Consider the following 22,201-nt stretch of genomic DNA (forward strand, 5'->3'; position numbering starts at 1 on the left):
TGGTATAGGTTGAGCTTGAACTCAAAACCCGCTCTAAGAATTTTTTTTTCTAGAGTGGTTATTAAGACTGTGGGTTGGACCGAGAAGAACAAGGAGCGGGACATCCTTCACCGAGCCATATGTAAAATGCCTCAATTGCTTGAGAAGAGGATGGAAAGGATACGTGATGTCTTATGAACACCCGAGGAGGAGAGGTAACACTTTAGGGGAGGAACAGTGTGGTGGTAGGAAGCTATCTGAAAGGGTATACCTACCACCTTCGCATCGAATGCTCTGTAACAAAGTTATCAGTTGCATTAATGAAAAAGTGACCCCTGAACAGTATTTTCACAGCTAGCAACCCATTTCTACCACCTTCAGCAGAGCCTTGATGGGACAAGTATCAAAGGAAGAGTTTTTGGGACATACACGTGGAAGGCTAGGATGCAAAGAAAAGAGGATATATAAGAAGAAAGAAGTTCTACAATGGGTGGACTTCTTTTAGAGAGAGAGAGAAAAACAGAAAAGTAAGCAGTGTACTACTTGACAAAATTAAAGCAAAACATATATAAGAACTTACCCTCGGGAGGGATCGAGGATCACTCTCTTCATCAATTGCTTAAGTCATACTCTTCCTTGTCTAGGAACCACATTATTAGCTTTGAACTTAGGTAATCATTCAATTGTAATTGCCCTCCCATCTCTACACTAAAACAATTCTATTGTTTGGGCTTGGGTTGAAGTGCAAAGCACCATTAACCTAAGTGGGCTTGGGCTTCCAAATCCAGCGCTTATAAAGACGTTAAGAGACTTAAATTATATAAAATCTTTCAAATTACACCTCTAAAGTTTGGGGATATTTAGATTTTACACTTTAAAATTTCAAAATTTGGATTTTATTTACCCTTTGAAATTTGAAATGTTTGGATTTTACACCTTGATATTTCAAAATTTGGATTTTACCCTGTACAGTTTGGGAGTGTTGGGATATTACACCTCCAAATTTAAAACTTCAGGGTGTAAAAATCCACACCCTCCAAAACTTTAAGGAGTAAAATTCAAACACCCCTAAAATTTAGGGGGTAAAACCCAAATTTAGAAATGTTAGGGTAAAAAATTCAAATGCTCCCAAACTTTAGAGGGTAAAATTCAATTTCTAAAACTTCAGCATATAAAATCCAAACACTTCCAAATTTTAGGGGTGTAATTTGCAATTTACCCTAAAATCTAATAAAAAAAGAACTTGAATATATTAAAATCACAAACAAAAAAAAAAAACACAAATACATGAAATTTTACAATTTCCTTTTATTAAAATTCAATTAAACTTAACTTTAATTTTTGTCCTTGCAATATTTTTGTTGTATGTATAACACTATTAAAAAGAATTTTTCTTATTACTTTAATTTTTATTGTGTCCATAACATTGATTTATCAACAATTTAACTCTTTCATCAAAAAAAAAAAAAAAAAAAAATCTAACTCAATTCAAATTTTTTGATAGTACATTTTTGTTGTGTCAACATCATTATTTTAGTTGTTACTCAACTCACTGGTGTTTGTAGATATGTTTACACATATTGGTTTCTATCATTGTCTAGTTGCCTTTATTCTTTTATTTATTAACTAGCAGTAACATATTCCCAGTACAAGCCACATGTGGCAAAATTTTTCTTTAACTTTTAAGTGGTAAGTTTGTTGTTGGGCTTTCCCGCCACGCCCTAAGATTTAAGATCAGTAAATTAATTTTTGATATTGGACTTTTTTCCCCTTGTTTTAGATAAATAAAATTTGTTGTTGGACTTATTCTTTTTGTTTAAAAGGGCCAAGGATATTGTTAAAAGATGCCGAGTTTTAATTTTGTTGGGTTTAATTCCCTAAATCAATCACCTAATAAAAATTTAGGGTGTTCTTTATTATTATTATTATTATTTTATTTTATGATAGACAAAAATATTTTATAGAAGGAAGCCTTACTCCCTTATTCTCATCCTCGGTCTAAGCCCTCTCTTATTGTTTGATTCCCTCTCTTACAAATTTATTGATTTGGGCCTAAATTGAACTATACAAGTTCACTATTCTAAGTGGGCTTGGGCTGATAGAATTTTTTGGTCCTTACATATTCCATCAGTATTAGGGATATAGCCTTTTTTGACAAATTGTCAACATTACTTTTATATAGAACCCAAATTAATACCAATTTTATCATTTGCAAATCACAATGGCATACTTGATAAATAAATAAATAAATAAATAAAAGAATCAAATATTCATATATACATCAATTGATGGATCATGGATAGTTACAGTAATTTTTTTTTTAATGTATGAATGTATATATATATATATATCAGTGTATTAAGGTTATATTTGTAAATTATTTTTGGAAACATATATGTGGGTCACTAACTTAAAATTTTCCTGACAAATGTGAGCATAATAGAGTATGGTTCTGAAGGGAGAGTATCCACCAAAGGTGACATTTATAGTTATGGGATAATCTTGTTAGAGATGATCACAAGAAAGAAACCTACCGATGAAATATTTGTTGGTGAAATAGGTATGAGGCAATGGATTGCATCACTTCGTGACCGAATGGAAGTTGTGGACGATGGTTTGCTTAGGATTGAAGACAGAAGAGATGTAACTGCCTTGCAAACTATAATTTCATCTATCTTGGAACTATGCTTGAGGTGGAAGACTTGACATCAAGGATGTGGTGGCCAAGGTTAACAAAGTCAAATTGACACTACTTGGAAACATAAATAGGGATGTCTGATATTTATGTTATTGCTCAAATTTCGTATGTGTGCACTTGAAGAGACCTTGTTAAAGCTTGTGTTCCTTATTTTATTTTATTTTTTAGGCCAAAATTTAGTTATTTTATTTTGATAATTTGGTTTGTAGCGATACTATAGGAAATTCAATGGTATCTTTTTGTAATTTTGGAATATGTATTTTTATTTAAACTGATCTTAGTAGATTCAAATAAAATACTTATCTGAGAATTTCTCAAAATTTTAATGGATTCTTAGTTTCTTTTCCCTTGATTCGTCAAGATTTCATTGAGGTAAAACAATATCTTGCTTTACTATATTTTCGTTCTGCGTTGTAAAACCCCAAATTAACCCGTCCCAATAAAACCTAATTTTCAGATAGGGAAACTCCCAAATCCACAAGTTAGGGCTCCCCAGATTTGATCTCCACTAGCTTCTTCCTCAGCATAAGCAACCAACTTGCACTCCTCCGTGATAGGAACGAAGAAATTGAGGCTAACATTCATATAAGACGTGAGATTAGTCCTCATGCATTGTAATTTTTTCTTGGATTTCACTGCTCTTTTGAATGTTCAGTTGTCCTTAATTGAAAGGAAATAATATGCGGGGAAAGTAAATATATATTTGATTTTAATTTACAAATACTCATTCTAGATGGGGCTTTAAAATTCCTTGAAGCTAACTCCTTGTAAAAAATAAAGAAAAAAGAAAAAAAAAACATTTAATTCCACGCCTTTGGATTCAAATCATACTACTTGAATTAGTCAAGCTCTGAGATTCCATTTCCATGTATATAATATATATGCTACCTTTAATTCTTCTCTGTCATCATCTTGCTTCCATATTAGTTGGCCATTTTTTTTCGTAATCATGATAGGGTATTGAATTCCAATTTCTAAGTGTGATTGTCAATCAGTTTACAGTTCAAATGGCACTTCCTTAAGTGCGTTTGTAAATTTACCAATTAAAAATAGAAAAACAGATTCTATTTGAGATGAGCCTAATTTCAGTGAGAAAAAATCTTACAACTATTATGATTTATCCCATGTCATGTTCCATTTTATCCCTCTATTTTCTTCGTCTACATTGACCGGACTAGAATTTTGGGACATGCCGCTTCTGGTAAAGTGGAAAAAATTTATATTATGTTCACACATAGGGTCGAATAACCATGTTGCATACCCATCATGAATATGATACATCTAAAATGATTTTGTATTAATAACCTATACCAATGAAACTGCAAGACTATCCTATTCCAAAGAGCCTTCTCTGTCTCTCTTGTGCACACACATTATGCTAATGGAAAGCATGGAGCCTTGAAGATCTGCTGTTCTTGGATTTATTATCGAATTACTTCGGTGGATCTTTGTCTCCAAACATGAGAGAACTAGATGCTATTATATTCATGGACTTGTCTTGTAACAAAATTATTGGAAATATTCCAAGTATCATTGGTTTTTTTCAAATTATAAGTGGTCTTAATTTGTCAAAGAACTCATTTCAAGGAGATATTCCAAATCTTTCGGATCCTTGAAAGGATTGGATCTATTGGACCTTGATAGGCCAAGAATGTATTGACCCATTGTGATGAATTATTTGATTAATTAGCCAAGTTTATTAATTAATCAAATTAACTTGCAAAATGCGTGGTAGCATAAACAAATCACCAACAAACTAAAGTATGCAGTGGAAATTAAATTGACACGGTGATTTGTTTACGAATGGGGAAAACTTACACGACAAAAAACCCACCGGGTGATTTTAAGGTCACAATTCCCAAGAATTCACTATTATCACAACAAGTAGTTATAAGTAAAGGAATCCCAATACCTTATACCAATTTACAGTTGAACCCTTACCCCAATACCCAATTGGACTTGTTCTGTAGTGACAATCTCTCATTTTCAATGCACGGCTCCCAATACGTGACTAACCAATTGCGCGGATCCCAGTACGCGACTTAATTACCAACTTGAGAAGGATGTTGGCTGCAAAGTTCTTCAGTTCATCATACGATGAAGATCATGATGTTGCTTGGTCACAAAACCCTACGGTGTACAAATACAGCAGCTTTTTCAAGAGAAAGAAGAACTAGGGCAAACTAGGTTTCCAGTCACACTTTTCTTCACACTTGTGGAATTGTGCTCTTGTGCAACTGTGCATCACCTTTTTCGGCTCTTAAAATAATCCTTATATATGTTTAAGGTTGTGAGAAAAGAAAGCCCAAACATACATTCACGGATTGGATGAAAAATCAACTTGAAAAACTGAATTTCATAAACCTTGATAGATAGCCATCTATCGAGCTAGCTATCAAGCCACGGGCTTTAGCAGCTTTTCAACCTCGATAGATGCTAGTTGTTGAACTTTAAAATCCAACACTTCATTACTTGATTCTTGGACAAACTTGCATGACTTTAACACTTAAAATTGAAACCTTATTTCTTGAAGCATTAAACACATCCTAGATCTACCCAATTACAAGTAAAGTGCGTTTTGTCAAAGAATTAACCAATTACATAAAATATTGACATATGTTCCTAACATTAAATCACATATGTCCTAACAGACCTCTCGAACAATAATCTCTCTAGTGCAATTCCTAAGTCTCTTGAGGCACTTCCATATCTCAAGTATTTGAATTTTCATTTAATAAGCTATCAAGAGAGGTTCAATCTAGTGGAGTTTTTATAAACTTCACGGCAAAATCATTTTTAGGCAATGAAGAAGTTTGTGGGAATCCAATTTTTGGAGTTCCACCTTGCACAAGTCCGATTTCTTCTCAACGATCAAGGGTGAAGCAACTTTTGCTTAGATATATTATTCTTGCCATTACATCAATTATAATCTTTACAGCACTGGTCACTATGCTAAGAAGACACCCAAAATGTAAAATCTAGGTTCCAAGTTTTACTAACACATTGCATGCAGTGGATTATATAATGATATCATATCATGACCTTTGCCATGGGACAAACAATTTTTATGAAAGAAACCTGCTTGGAATTGGAGGTTTTGGCTCTGTTTACAAAGGGGTACTATTTGATGAAACCATTGTTGCTATCAAAGTTCTAAACCTGCAATTGGAGGGTGCTTTTAAAAGTGTTGATGCTGAATGCAAAGTGTTAAGGGCAGTCCGACATAGGAATCTAGTTAAAGTCATTAGTACATGCTCCAACCCTGAGTTTATATAGCTTTGGTGCTACAATACATGTCAAATGGTAGTCTTGAAAAGTGGTTATACTCTCACAACTATTGCTTGAATCTTGCTCAAAGAGTAAGCATTATGGTTGATGTTGCATTAGCGTTGGATTATCTCCACAATGGTCAATCAGAATCCATGGTGCATTGTGATTTAAAGCCTAGCAATATTCTATTGGATGAGGACATGGTTGCGCATGTTGGTGACTTTGGCATTGCAAAGATTTTAGTTGAAAACAAGGACACAACCCATGCCAAAACCATCGAGGGTACAATTGGCTACATTGCACCAATATGCATGTATTAAGGTTAATTTCGTGAATAACATTAATAGTGGTTAATTTTAGAAATAACCATGAGTGTGGTAGTTTTCATCAGCTCAATAATGTAGTTGCATTAGATTCTTATGAATATACCCCTAAAGTATTTGTTTTATGCATTTTGCTCACAAGTCAAATACAAATTAATTTTGTTGATAGAACAAATACAAATTAATTTAATATTACTTTAATATTGGAATCATTAATGCAATCATGGTATTGGCATGGCTTGCCTTATGCCCACTTATAGCCCATTTTATAGCCATTGACACTATTCAAGGTAATGATCCTATTTGATAAGTTATCTAAAAATTGACTAGAAAAATTCAGCTATGGCGCTCAGTTTGAGAGTTGAAAATGATTACAAAACTATTCCATCAGTATTAGGGACATAACCTTTTTTAACAAATTGTCAACATTACTTTTATATAGAACCCACATTAACACTAATTTTATTATTTGCAAATCACAATGGCATACTTGATAAATAAATAAAAGAATCAAGTATATATATATATCATTTAATGGATCAAGGATGGTACATTAAAAAAAAAAAATTAATGTATAAATTTGTGTATATATATCAGTGTATTAAGGTTATATTTGTAAATTAATTTTGGAAACATATATGTGGGTCACTAACTTAAAAATTTCTTGACAAATATGAGCATGATAGAGTATGGTTCTGAAGGGAGAATATCCACCAAAAGTGACATTTATAGTTATGGGATAATCTTGTTGGAGATGAACACAAGAAAGAAACCTATTGATGAAATATTTGTTGGAGAAGTAGGTATGAGGCAATGGATTGCATCACTTTGTGACCTAATGGAAGTTGTGGACAATGGTTTGCTTAGGATAGAAGACGGAAGAGATGTAATTGCCTTGCAAACTATTCTTTCATTTATCTTGGAACTAGGCTTGAGGTGTTCAGAAGAATTACCAAATGGAAGACTTGGCATCAAGGATGTGGTGGCCAAGGTTAACAAAATCAAATTGACACTACTTGGAAACAAAAATAGGGGTGTCTGATATTTATGTTATTGCTCAAATTTTGAATGTGTGCACTTGAAGAGACCTCGTTAAAGCTTGTGTTCCTTTATTTTATTTTATTTTTTGGGGCCAAAATTAAGTTATTTTATTTTGATAATTTGGTTTGTAGCGATACTATAGGAAATTCAATGGTATCTTTTTGTAATTTTGGAATATGTATTTTTATTTAGACTGATTTTAGTAGATTCAAATAAAATACTTATCTAAGAATATCTCAAATTTTTAATGGATTCTTAGTTTCTTTTCCCTTGATTCGTCAAGATTTCATTGAGGTAAAACAATATCTTGCTTTACTATATTTTCGTTCTGCGTTATAAAACACCAAATTAACCCTACCAAAAAAACCTAATTTTCAGATAGGGAACACCCAAATCCACAAGTTAGGGCTCCCCAAATTTGATCTCCACTAGCTTCTTCCTCAGCATAAGCAATCAACTTGCACTCGTCCATGGTAGGAACGAAGAAATTGAGGCCAACATTCATATCAGTCGTGAGATTAGTCCTCATGCATTATAATTTTTTCTTGGATTTCACTGCTCTTTTGAATGTTCAGTTGTACTTAATTGAGAGGAAATAATATGCTGGGAAAGTAAATATGTATTTGATTTTAGTTTGGAAATACTCATTCTGACGGAGCTTTAAAATTCCTTGAAGCTAACTCCCCTGTAAAAAAAAAAAAAAAAAAAAAAAAAAAAAAAAAAAAAAAAAACACTTTATTCCAGGACTTTGGATTCAAATCATACTACTTGAATTAGTCAAGCTCTAGATTCCATTTCCATGTATATAATATATATGCTACCTTTAATTCTTCTATGTCATCATCTCACTTCCATAATTACTTGGCCATTTTTTTTCCCATAATCATGATAGGGTATTGAATTCCAACTTCCAAGTGAGATTGTCAATCAGTTTACAGTTCAAAGGGCATCTTAATTCTTCTCTGTCATCATCTCACTTCCATAATTACTTGGCCATTTTTTTTCCCGTAATCATGATAGGGTATTGAATTCCAACTTCCAAGTGAGATTGTCAATCAGTTTACAGTTCAAAGGGCATCTCCTTAAGTGCGTTTGTAAATTTACCAATAAAAAATAGAAAAACGGATTCTAATTGAGATGAGCCTAACTTCAGCGAGAAAAAAAATCTTACAACCACTATAATTTATCCCATGTCATGTTCCATAGATGTCTCGTGTTTATCCCTCTGTTTTCTTCGTCTACATTGACGGGACTAGAATTTTGGGACATGCCCCTTTTGGTAAAGTGGAAAAAATTTAGATTATGTTCACACATAGGGTCGAATAACCATGTTGCATACCCATCATGAATATGATACATCTGAAATGATTTTGTATTAATAAGCTGTACCAATGAAACAGCAAGACTATCCTATTCCAAAAAGCCTTCTCTGTCTCTCGTGCACACACATTATGCTAATGGAAAGTTCATACATTTTCCTCCTGTTGGCTTTTCTGTTAATGCAGCCATGCGTACTTCCATTTTCCCAATCTTCCAACAACTTTACGGATCAATCAGCTCTCATTGCCTTCAAATCTCAAATCACTTTTAGCCCAAACGATTCTGTCTTTGCTGGTGGTAACTGGTCCACAACAACAAACTTCTGTGAGTGGTTTGGGGTCTCTTGCAGCCGACGCAGACAAAGAGTCACAGCCTTGAACCTTTCCTATGTGGGTCTCCATGGCACCATTTCCCCTCATATTGCCAACCTCTCCTTCCTAGTCTCACTTGATCTTAAAAACAACAGCTTCAGTGGTTTTCTGCCACATGAGATTAGTCGTCTACACCGCTTGAGGAAACTTTGCTTGTCAAACAACTTATTGGAAGGTAGTATCCATCCAACTATACATGATTGCCAGAAGCTTGAATATTTAAATCTTTATAACAACAATTTTAGTGGTGGCATACCTAAAGAATTGGGCATGTTACCCAAACTTCGAGTTTTACGTCTTAGTAGAAACAGTCTAAGTGGTACAATTCCATTGTCCCTCAGCAATATGTCGTCATTAGAGTTCTTGAGTTTTGAAGATAATAGCCTTACTGGTCCATTTCCTCTTGTCATCTTTAACTTCTATTTAACTCTTGGTCTTACAAATAATCACTTCTCAGGAACCCTTCCAATGAATCTTTGCACCCAATGTCCTAATCTTCAAGGACTGTATATTTCTGACAATGAATTCAACGGTAAGCTCACCTCACAGTTTAATAACTGTACAGAGCTTTCTGTCTTATCTCTGTCATACAATAAGTTTGATGGAAGTATTCCAAAAGGTTTTGGGAGTTTAGAAAAGCTTGAAGTGCTATATCTTGGAGGTAACAGCTTAACTGGAAATATACCTCCTATCATAAGCAACTTGTCGATGTTACAAGAGTTTGGCATCGAAGAAAACAACGTGAAAGGTGGCATTCCAAGTGATTTATGGCGTCTCCAAAATTTGAAATTTTTGTTATTTGAACTAAATGATCTCACTGGGACAATATCCCAAAATATTTTCAACATTACCTCTCTACAACAGCTCAGCTTGTCTGAAAATTCCTTGTCTGGAAATCTTCCATTAGATACTTGGATCTCTTGCCCTAATCTTGAAATTCTAACCCTTGGTTTGAACAAAATTAGTGGTCATATCCCATCATATCTTTCAAATTTTTCCAGCCTCTTCTTGGTAGATTTTGCTGATAACTTTCTCTCTGGACATATACCCAGAAATCTTGGGAACTTAAAAAATCTAAAAAGGCTTTATCTAGGTGGAAATCAGCTGACAGCGAACCCTGGATATCAAGAGCATAGTTTCCTTTTATCTTTAACTAATTGCAGATTTTTGGAGGAGCTACATTTATCCTTCAATTCCTTAAATATTACAATTCCAGATGCCATTGGAAATTTTTCACTTTCTCTTAAAGTCTTTGATGCAAGTGAAAACCAAATAAAGGGTCAAATTCCAAAGGAAATTGGTTCCTTGAAAAACTTGTACTTACTTGATTTGTCGGGTAACAATTTGATGGGAAACATACCATCCACATTGGGGGGATTGGAGAGATTGCAAAGATTGTTTCTTGACGAGAACTTGATTGAAGGATCCATTCCAGAACAACTTTGTCAATTAAAGAACTTGGGAGAATTGTCGCTCTCTATTAACAGTCTCTCAAGACCCATCCCGAATTGCATTGGAAACCTCAGTCTTTTAGAAAAATTCAACATGAGTAATAACGCACTGACATCATCAATCCCATTGAATTTGTGGAGTCTTCAAAACCTGTTATTCTTGGATTTATCATCGAATTTCCTCAGCGGAAATTTGTCTCTAAGCATGACAAAATTGTCCACTATTGTAGTCATGGACTTATCCTATAACCAAATTACTGGAAATATTCCCAGTATCATTGGTGCTTTCGAGAGCCTAAGTTATCTAAACATGTCAAAGAACTCATTCCAAGGAAACATACCACAATCTTTTGGACAATTGAGGGGAATGGATCAATTGGATCTCTCAAACAATAATCTCTCTGGTGCTATTCCAAAATCTCTTGAGACACTTCCATATCTCAAGTATTTGAATTTGTCCTTCAATAAGCTATCGGGAGAGATTCCATCCACCGGACCTTTTGCAAACTTCACCATAGAATCATTTTTAGGTAACGAAGCACTTTGTGGGAATCCAATTTTTGGAGTTCCACCTTGTATAAGTCCAACTTCTCTTGGATCAAGGGTGAAACAAGTTTTGCTCAAATATATTGTTCCTGCCATTGCATCAATAATAATCTTTGCAGCATTGGTCATAATGCGAAGAAGACATCCACAATGTAACATGCAGATTCCAGGTTTGCCTATCACATTGCCTACAGTGGATCATAGAATGATATCATATCAAGAGCTTTCTTGTGGAACAAACAACTTTTGTGAGAGCAACTTGCTTGGAATAGGAGGTTTTGGTTTTGTGTACAAAGGAATACTATCTGATGGGACTATCATTGCTGTCAAAGTTCTAAACCTGCAATTGGAGGTTGCTTTCAAAAGTTTTGATGCTGAATGCAAGGTGTTAAGGGCAGTTCGACATAGGAATCTTGTCAAAGTCATTAGTACATGCTCCAACCTTGAGTTTAGAGCTTTGGTGCTTCAATACATGTCAAATGGTACCCTTGAAAAGTGGTTATACTCTCATAATAACTACTTGAATCTTGTCCAAAGAGTGAGCATTATGGTTGATGTTGCATCAGCGTTGGAATATCTCCACAATGGTCAATCAGAAGCTGTGGTGCATTGTGATTTGAAGCCTTCCAATATTCTTTTGGACGAGGACATGGTTGCACATGTTAGTGACTTTGGCATTGCAAAAACTTTAGCCCTAAACAAGGACGCAACGCAAACCAAAACTCTCGGTACACTTGGCTACATCGCACCAGGTACATGAGTTCGCCTTTGTCTATCTATTTAATTACTAGGCTAATTATGTACATTGCTTTAATAGATACAATTTTAAATATTAACATATTGTTTGGTAGTTCATAGCTTAGTTTTGTGATTGCATTATGATAAGCCAAGAATGTATTGACCCCTTGTGATAAATTAATTGATTAATTAGCCATGTAAATTAATTAATCCAATTAACATGCAAAGCGCGTGGTAGCACAAACAAATCGCCAACTAAGTTAATATGCAACGGAAAAATAAAGTTGACACGGTGATTTGTTTACGAATGGGGAAAACCTCCAAGACAAAAACCCCATCGGGTGATTTTAAGGTCACCACTCCCGAGAATCCACTATTATCACAATAAGTGGTTACAAGTAAAGGAATCTCAATACCTTATACCAACCTACAGTTGAACTCTTACCCCAATACACAATTGGACTTGTTCTGTAGTGACAATCTCTCATTTTCAATGCACGGCTCCTAGTACGTGACTAACCAATCAATGCGCGGATCCCAGTACGCGACTTAATCACAATTTGAGAAAGATGATGGCTTGCAAAGTTCTTCGATTCATCAACATGATGAAGATCACGAAGTTCCATGGTCACAAAACCCAATGGCGACCAAACGTAGTAGCTTCTTCAAGAGAAAGATGTACTATGGCAAATTCTGTCTTCGGTCACAATTTGTATGGACAAAACTTTGCTCTATACTTGCACAACCTTTGACGACCCTTAAAATAATCCTTATATACGTTTAGGGTTGTGAGAAAAGAAAGCCTAAACATGTACACACGGATTGGAGTGAAATTAGATCTGAAAATTGATTTTCATAAATCTCGATAGATAGGGTATCTATCAAGCAGCTATCGAGCATTGGGCAAAACCTGCCTTTTAAACCTCAATAGATGCTATCTGTCGAGCTAGCTGTCGAGTTTTAAAATCTAGCACTTCTTTACTTGTTTTTTGAACAGATTTGCATGGCTTCAATACTTGGACTTGACCGCTTGTTCCTTGAAGTATTAAATACATCCTAGATCTACCCAATTACAAGTAAAGTGCGTTTTGTCAAAGGATTAGCCAATTCTAAATGACAAATGTCCTAACAATCTCCCCTTTTGGAAATCTGTGACAAAATCACAGCAAACAAATGAACATATGAGAGAAGTCATAAATCACTCAACTCATTCTCACTTGTTGAATACAATAAAATCTATCCTAACACAAACTCTTGAAAAACCTTGAAGAAGAGAGTTCATGTGTGAAACAGAAATAAAAGATTGCATACAAGTAATAAGAAGCATGTGCATAAAGAGAGAAAAGAAACAACACATAAAGAGATAGGTGAAAGAAAGTAATAACAACCTCAATATATATATATATATATATATATATATATATCAATAGTAAGTACAAGATTTGCTATCACAAAGTAAGAACAATGTATCTATAAAGGATAGAAGTGAAAAAAAATACATAAGTCCTCACTACGTCCCTCAATAAGTATAGACACTCCCCTTAACAAAAATCTCCTATACTAACTCTCCCCCTAAGTACATGACTACTCTCATACCCAAAACTACTTCCCCTTTTTGTCATAAATGACAAAGGGCAAGTAACTCAAGCAGTCATCTCACCATCACTGGAAGAGCTAGCACCATCATCCTCATCACCATCGCCATCAGAGCCACCATCATTGTCCTCATCCTCAGAGTCTCTAGAGAAGGAGTGGGAGACAGAGTCTTTAGAGAAGGAGTGGAAGACTCTACGAAGCCACCAAGGCGAGCCTGTCATTGTGCAATATGACTGACACAGGTGTTCACTTGACACAACTTATCGCTGAGAGTGTTAAGTCGAGCATCCATGCGTTGAAGCTACGCCATAATCACCTCGAAGGTTACACCATCCACGGAAGAAGAAGGAGCGGATGTGGATGGAGCTGAAGAAGCTAAAGGAGTCGCCGTTTTAGTCCGTGGCCGCTTCGGTTGAAACTGGGCCTCACTTTGTCTAATAGTCACCTCATCAATGGCACACATGACAAAGAAAGAATCCGACACAAGAAAGGAGACAAAAAAGTGGTGAAGGATCCTCGTGATAGCTAAAGGAAAGATAAGCTTATCACGGGTCGCCGTATCCCTATATACATCAATGAGGGAAAGAATGAAGTGAGAAGGGAAGTCTATAGAGAGGTTCTCTAAGAGAGATAATAAAAATTGAGCACAAGGCTCTGTGATAGAGTTATAGTGAGACAATGGATGGAGAACGAATGTCATCACCATGTTAAGAAACCTCGGACCTTTAGCAAAGGCCGAGCAATGGGTGTTTTGATGACCACCCCACGATGAAGGAGTCTCACAAAAACGAGACATGAGCTCGTCTTTGGACACAGTCCTAAGACAATCATAGCTGGGGTAGTCAGGATGCGCTACCCTCAGGACGTAAAGCACCTCAGATACAAGATTCAGAGTGACCATAATGCGCGTTCCTCGAACGCGAATGACAAAAAGAGGTACTGAATAATCGAATTCGTGCATATTGGAGTAAAACTCCTGTATGACCACGGAAGGACAAGTGACAGGGATGCCATAAAATGCCTCCCAACCTCTACTGTAGATGACAATGGGAAGGTCAGTATCAAAAAAATCCAATAAGATGACTTGGCATTCCAAATGAATGCCTCGTCGGGAGAAGTTCTCCGAGAAGTCCTTACAGACTTTCTCATCATGAAACTAAAGATGAGAAGGGGTAGAATCAGAAGAAGATGCCCGGGAATGAAGAAGATTTTGGGACGGAATGGACTTACGTTTAGGTGCCATGATGCAGACTAAAAGAATGAGAGAGGGAGAGACAAGCAGAAAAGCACCAACAAAATTAATATCAAAAGATAGAAAAAGGAAGGTACGTATGCATGAAAAATGCTTGAGCATGTGATATGCAACAATAAAAGCATCATGGGCTCAACCCAATCCAAACCTACCAGCACACATTATTGCAACAAAGTAAACACACATCTAAAATGAATGAAACATTGTTAAAATGCAAGTGTGATGCAATGCATGATGATTTAAACAAAAACCAACCCAAAAATTTTGTGAAAAACTCATCAATTTGAAAAACCCCAAATTTTTCAAAAAAATCCCAAAAGTTAGGTCAAAAAGATGAAATGCATGATAAGATGAGTGAAATGAGATCATACCAGAGGAAAAAGAAGATCTTTAGGCCGAAAAACTTCTGGGTTTGAAGTTTAGAGAGAGAGATGAGTTTGGGAAGGTGAGAAGACAAGTTCTGTCGAGAGAGATTAGGAAGAAATGAGAGAAATTCATGCTGACCCTATACATAGACAGATACGCAGCTCGATGGATCGAGAGGTGTCAAGAATTAAAATGTGACAGAAAGAGCTATCGAGAGGTATCCACAACAAATAGACCTCGATGGATTGAGAAGCTATCGAGGAGACATAAACTTTCTCGATAGATCAAGAAGTTGTTGAGAAGCTATCGAGACAAATTCTCAAAAACTTCGATGGATCGAAATTGCTATAGCAGCTGGCAAGAAAGGAAGATCAAGAGCTCGATAGATAGCCTAGCTGTCGAGAGGTATCGAGAAGCCATCGAGATTGCTAAACAGTTTTTCAAATGAGAGAAAAATACAAACATGAATGCAATCAATCAAGCTACTCTACCAAGGATCCAAACAACATTTTAAACTCTCAAAAACATCTCTCAGCAAGAAATTGTCAAGCATATAGATCCCAAACACACACTAAATAAGTCTAACCGATTTTATATTTCAAAAACAAGTTAAGACAGTTTAATGAGCATACATTAACACTTGTATTCCTTGTGATGGCCAAATCACATTGTACTTGCATATGTATATTGTGTGTTATGTGTGAAAAGCATCATAAGATTGCACAAGTGTCTACATTTTATGACGATTTAAGATATAAGCAAATCAATTTAACTCACACACGATCATAACTGCTTGATGGGGACTATCACCTTCGAGGTTGAAAACAAACAAACAAAAACATGTTAAACATAGCATAGCATAAAACTAGACTGACTTGAAACAAGAAAGTAAAAACACAAGTAATGAAATCAAAAATAGAAAGGGAGAGAGAGAAAAGTGACAAAATCACTTTGAGCCTTTTTCCTTCCACACCTTGGAAGAACCTCTCCTTTTAACGAACCCTTGAATCGGCAGAGAGGGGAAAGAATTGCAACCGTTCAAGTTCGAAAGGAACATGAGAGCTTTGAGAAGATCTCCAAAAGGAGCAAGAGAGGATGAAAACTGACTCTGGTTTCCAGATGAGATCATACTGTTGCTTTGTTGAATGGCTAGCCATTTATAGCAATTAGGTCGAGTATGTCTGGTTGCTCCACAGTGATGGCAGAGATGATGCTTCTTCTGTTTAGACTTTTGGGTATTACCCTTCTTAGCCCTAGGGATTTTAGTTTCTTTCTTAACAAGCTTAGGGGGTGCTCCTAAGATGGATTTACCCTTGTCTATGTTCTCACTAGCTAGCACAGTTTTGACATCATTGTTCTTAAAGGAAGCAATATTAGGAGAAGAGAAATCATACCCTAAACCGGTTCAATCAGAAACAGATTTCTGAAGGCTGAGCATCTCATCAAGCTTTGCACTTGAAGTCCTTTCTAGCTGAGTTCTGACTTGGAACAACTCTGCCTCAAGCTTCTTGGTCTTCTTAGCCAAGAAATTATTCTCAAATCTCAGTGCTCCAATAGTCTAATTGGCTTCATCAAACTTTGTGGAGATTTCTTCTCGTTCAAGCTCCACATCATTGAGCTTCTTGGTGGCCAACCTATACAACTTCTCATGTTTTTCTAAGATCTTGTATAATTTTGCATAAGCTGTGTGGATGTCATCTTGCTCATCCATCTTTTCAAACTTAGACTCCACTAAGTCCTCTTCTTCATCCATATCTTCAATAATCCCATCAGTATGATTGACAGTGGTAGTGAAAGCATTCAGGATTCCATCATCCTCATTTTCAAAATCATCCTCAGGTTTGGTGTCGCTCAATGTAACAGCAAGTGCCTTGCTTTTCTCAATGGTCTTGAGATATGTGGGGCACTCCTGTTTCATATGTTCAAAGTCTTGACACCCGAAACACTTAGGTCTTGAGGGAACAGTGTACTGACCTCCATCCCTAGCATTCTTCTTCCCTTTGTCTTGGCTTTTAAACTGAGAAGAACTAGATTGCCTACGGTCCTTGTTGAAGCCATTCCCATTGGCATTCTTCATGAAATTCTTGAACTGCCTTGTGATGTAGGACTTCATTTTAGAATCTTCATCGTTTGAAGACTCATCCATGTCACTGCTCTTGGCTTCAATGCCATGCTCTTATCCTTACCCGATTTTCTAATTCTTGTCAAACCCAACTCATAGGTCTGCAAATTGCCAACCAGCTCTGTCAAAGGAATTTTGTCGAGGTCCTTTGATTTCTCAGTTGTGGTGATCTTGGCATGAAATCTCTCAGGTAGAGATCTGAGCACATTTCTAACAATCTTGGGTTTGGGAATGGTTTCCCCAAAATTAAAGGCTAAGTTCACTATGTCCTTAAGCTTGGCATAGAACTTATCAAACAACTCACCCTCCTCCATCTTGATCTTTTCGAAGTTTCTAGTGAGCCTCTGAAGCTTCGAGTCCTTGACAGCTTTGGTTCACTCATAGGTTGTCTGGAGAATGGTCCAGGCTTCCTTAGCAATTTCCATCGAGGATATTTTCTTAAACTCCTCATTCGTGACCGCACTGAATAAAGCATTCAATGCCCTGTTGCTGAAGTTTGCCGCCTTGATCTTATCATCATCCCAATCGGCCAGTGCTTCCTTTGGCTTGGTCCAACCTATCTCCAAAGCTTGCCACACCTTTTCATCTAATGACTACAAGAAAGCTCACATGCGTATTTTTCAGTATGCATAGTTAGTGCCATTAAATAAAGGAGGTATAATTAGAGACTATCCTCTATCCATGAAAAACAGGGGTCAATGGATCACATAGCAAAGATTAACCCTAATTAGAGTGTATTTGCTCTGATACCATTTGATAGGCCAAGAATGTATTAACCCCTTGTGATAAATTAATTGATTAATCAGCCAAGTGAATTAATTAATCCAATTAACATGCAAAGCGCATGGTAGCACAAATAAATCACCAACTAAGTTAATATGTAGCGAAAAAATAAAGTTGACACGGTGATTTGTTTACAAATGGGGAAAACCTCCAAGGCAAAAACCCCACCAGGTGATTTTAAGGTCACCACTCCCGAAAATCCACTATTATCACAACAAGTAGTTACAAGTAAAGGAATCCAGTACCTTATACCAACCTATAGTTGAACCCTTACCCCAATACACAATTGGACTTGTTCTGTAGTGATAATCTCTCATTTTCAATGCACAGCTCCTAGTACGTGATGAACTAATCAATGTGCGGATCCCAGTACACAACTTAATCACCAACTTGAGAAAGATGTTGGCTATAAAGTTCTTCAGTTCATCAACACGATGAAGATCACAAAGCTCCTTGGTCACAAAACCCAATAGCGTACAAACACAGTAACTTTTTCAAGAGAAAAATGAACTAGGGCAAATTCTGTCTCCAGTCACAATTTGCATGAACAAAACCTTGCTCTATACTCGCGCAACCTTTGACCGCCCTTAAAATAATCCTTATATATGTTTAGAGTTGTGAGAAAAGAAAGCCTAAACATGTGCACATGGATTGGAATGAAATCAAATCTGAAAAACTGATTTTCATAAATCTCGATAGATAGGGTATATATCAAGTAGCTGTCGAACATCGGGCAAAACCATCCTTTTAAACCTCGATAGATGCTATTTGTCGAGTTAGATGTCGAGTTTTAAAATCCAGCACTTCTTCACTTGTTTCTTGGACAAATTTGCATGGCTTGAACTCTTGTTTCTTGAAGTATTAAACACATCTTAGATCTACCCAATTACAAGTAAAGTGTGTTTTGTCAAATGATTAACCAATTCTAAATGACTTATGTTCCTAACATGATTCACATATGTCCTAACACAATAGATACATATGAACATACACTTTAAATTACAGCGTGACTGGTTCAATGGATAATTAATTAATTACTTGTTAGTCTCTCGAGTTACTGGTGTTAATTTTTTCTACAAAATTATTATTTCAAGAAAATAAATAAATAATTTGTATTAAAGCCATTTGTTATATGAGCCATGCTCACTAATCAAATATGAATTTTTTCAATAAAATAAATTTAGTGTGAGTTTCAATATTGGACTTGTTAATAGAACTACAGTAATGTTCAGCTTGCCTTACGCCACATATTAATTAGAACCAACTTTATAGCCATTGACACTAAACAATATAGTGGCCATGGTAGATCTGGTGATGTCAATACTTAAAATAAAAGTTGTGAAAAATATTGTGTTCCTATATTTATTGGAAATGAAGATGTAAATGGATAGGTAGGTACTCGAAGATGTGTTTATATTTTATAGAATTAAAAAAAAAAAAAAAAAAAAAAAAGCTTGCAAGTATGGTTGCTATTTTTACACCATTTAAACCCAGTATTGCATTATGGCATCAAACCACCTAGAAACAAATGAGACTTGCCACTAGTCAAACCCATAATTCTAAGACTATCATGTGTGATGAATCATTTGGATTCCTACTACTAAACCACCTCCCAAGGAGATGTAAATGTGCTTAGATTTATCTTGGGTAATTGAACCAGAAAATGATATATATACATATATACTCCTATAACAAAGGTAAACCCTAAGAGCATAATATCAAATGTATTTTTATTTTTATTAGAATCAAGATAATAGCAAATGGACATATCTTGATCATATCATAATTTTTTTTTTCAATAAATCAAATCTACATATATACATCAATATATTGATGATAGATGAATACAATAAAAAAGTTTTAAAAATAAAATATAAAACTTGCATAAATGTGTGAATGGTTATTTTTATAAACTTATTCTCTCTCCTGTTGGCAAGCATGTGGACCACTAACTTATCAACATCTTGACAAATGTGAACTTGGCAGAGTATGGCTCAGAAGGGAGAGTGTCAACCAAATGTGACATTTATAGCTATGGAATAATATTGTTGGAGATCATCACAAGAAAGAAACCCACTGATGAAATGTTTGTTGGAGAACTAGCTATGAGGCAATGGATTGCATCACTTCCAGATAGAATGGAAGTCGTGGATGATGGTTTACTCAAGATTGAAGATGGAAGACATGTAACTGGTATGCAAACTATTCTTTTATCTATCTTAGAATTAGGCTTAAGATGTTCTGAAGAATCACCAGATGAAAGACCAGACATCAAGGACGTTGTGACCAAGGTTAACAAAATCCAATTGGCAATACATGGAAACATAAGCAGGGGTGTCTAATATTAAAATCTGTGTTATTGCTCAAGTTTTCTTTTCTTTTTCTTTTTCTTTTTTCGAGATGTGATTATGTGACATTGGTTTGGTATGCCCTCTAATTCTGTAAGGTACTTACAAATGGTGTTAATTGGGAAAACAAAATTAGTTAAAACTATCCCAAGTTATTAGTATTTGAAGTTAATATATTTGGCTTTTAATACATGGTATAAAGATGATTTACTTAAACATTCTAAAATGTTGTATGAAAAAGGTATTTGGAGTCTTATGCATAAGAAAACCTATACTCTTAGTATCAGTAGGCAAAGAATGACTAAAAAAAATTTCAATTTGTCAACCCCACATACAATGGCTGTGGAACTATGTATTTTATAGCAACTATATGAAGAATGGCATAAATACCAACTGTATTAAGGAATGACACATGTAATTACACAAATGTTTTCAATACATGCAAATATGTATACAATTCATTTGCAATAATTTGCGTTTTTTTTTTTTTTTTTTTGCTTAATAACTAAGTACAATTTGAAATAAGGTTTAGGTTGAATTTGATCATCTAGAATTTGGCAAAAGGAAGCAACTTGATGAAAATATGAGCTAACCAGTCTTTTGTGGGATACACAATGATAGGCCAAGAATGTATTGACCCTTTGTGATAAATTAATTAGCCAAGTTTATTAATTAATCAAATTAACATGAAATGTACGTGGTAGCACAAACAAATCACCAATAACTACAGTATGCAATGGAAAATAAATTGACACAGTAATTTGTTTACGAATGGGGAAAATCTACACAACAAAAACTCCACCGAGTGATTTTAAGGTCACCACTCCCGAGAATCCACTATTATCAAAACAAGCAGTTACATGTAAAGGAATCCTAGTACCTTATACCAACCTACAATTGAACCCTTACCCCAATACCTAATTGGACTTGTTCTGTAGTGACAATCTCTCCTTTCAATGCACCGCTCCCAATACGTGACTAACCAATTGCGCGAATCCCAGTACGCGACTTCAATCACCAACTAGAGAAGGTTGTCAGCTACAAAGTTCTTCTGTTCATCCTAAGATGAAGATCATGAAGTTGCTTGGTCACAAAATCCTATGGTGTACAAAACACAACAGTTTCTTCAAGAACTAGGGCAAACTAGGTTTTCGGTCACACTTATTTACTCTTGTGAAATTTGCTCTTGTGCAATTGTGCATAACCTTTTACGGCCCTTAAAATAATTCTTATATATGTTTAGGGTTGTGAGAAAAGAAAGCCCAAACACATATTCATGGATTTGATGAAAATAGAACTGAGAAATCTGTTTTTCATAAACCTCAACAGATACCTATCTGTCGAGCAATTGTCGAGCCACGGGTTGGAACAGCTTCTTCAGGGCTCGATAGATGCTAGCTGTCGAGTTTTAACAAACAACACTTTTCACACTTGAATCTTGGACAGACTTGCATGGTTTTAACACTTAAACTTGAAATCTTGTTCCTTGAAGTATTAAACACACCCTAGATCTACTCAATTACAAGTAAAGTGCGTTTTGTCAAAGGATTAGCCAATTACATAAAATAGTGACATATGTTCCTAACATGTGAAACACATATGTCTTAACACATAGCATATACAATGCAACCATTGGCAATCCTTTCCTTAACAAAATAAAAACCAATCTTAAGGTGCTTCGTCCTAGCTGGGAACACAGAGCTTTATAATCATATATATGTCCCACCAATATCATCACAATAAAAAATGATAGACTTGAAAAGCAAACATATGCGTTATATAATATTAGGCGAACCTAAATTGTATCTCTAATATATCACACTAAATGCTAAAGAGTAATAATCTCTAATTTCATGTTGGATCTCTTGCGTGTTTGTTTTTTAGTGTTTGCTTGATCAGATTTAATTTTATTGATTTATTTTGATTTAAAAATAAGTTTATGAAAAATTATAGTTTCTTTTGAAATTGTACATTGTCTGATATATATATATATAAAC

General features: G+C 35.3%; 1 protein-coding gene across 1 annotated transcript; it reads left to right on the plus strand.

The window, feature by feature from the left end:
- Positions 1–6,943: 6,943 nt before the first annotated feature.
- On the plus strand, positions 6,944–20,236 carry LOC126726669 (probable LRR receptor-like serine/threonine-protein kinase At3g47570). Its single transcript, XM_050432022.1, has 3 exons — positions 6,944–7,261; positions 8,817–11,751; positions 19,843–20,236. Exons 1-3 carry the CDS (start codon positions 6,944–6,946, stop codon positions 20,196–20,198), a joined length of 3,609 nt encoding a protein of 1,202 aa, XP_050287979.1. The 3' UTR covers positions 20,199–20,236.
- The last annotated feature ends 1,965 nt before the right edge of the window (positions 20,237–22,201 follow it).

Source organism: Quercus robur, chromosome 1, assembly GCF_932294415.1.
Source record: "Quercus robur chromosome 1, dhQueRobu3.1, whole genome shotgun sequence".
NCBI classification, from domain to species: Eukaryota; Viridiplantae; Streptophyta; class Magnoliopsida; order Fagales; family Fagaceae; genus Quercus; species Quercus robur.

Coding starts and splice junctions, on each gene's coding strand:
- LOC126726669 (XM_050432022.1), top strand. CDS start 6,944: ATGAGCATGATAGAGTATGGTTCTGAAGGGAGAATATCCACCAAAAGT. Junction 7,262..8,816: donor TCAAGGATGTGGTGGCCAAG/GTTAACAAAATC, acceptor CTGTTAATGCAG/CCATGCGTACTTCCATTTTC. Junction 11,752..19,842: donor ACTTGGCTACATCGCACCAG/GTACATGAGTTC, acceptor TGAACTTGGCAG/AGTATGGCTCAGAAGGGAGA.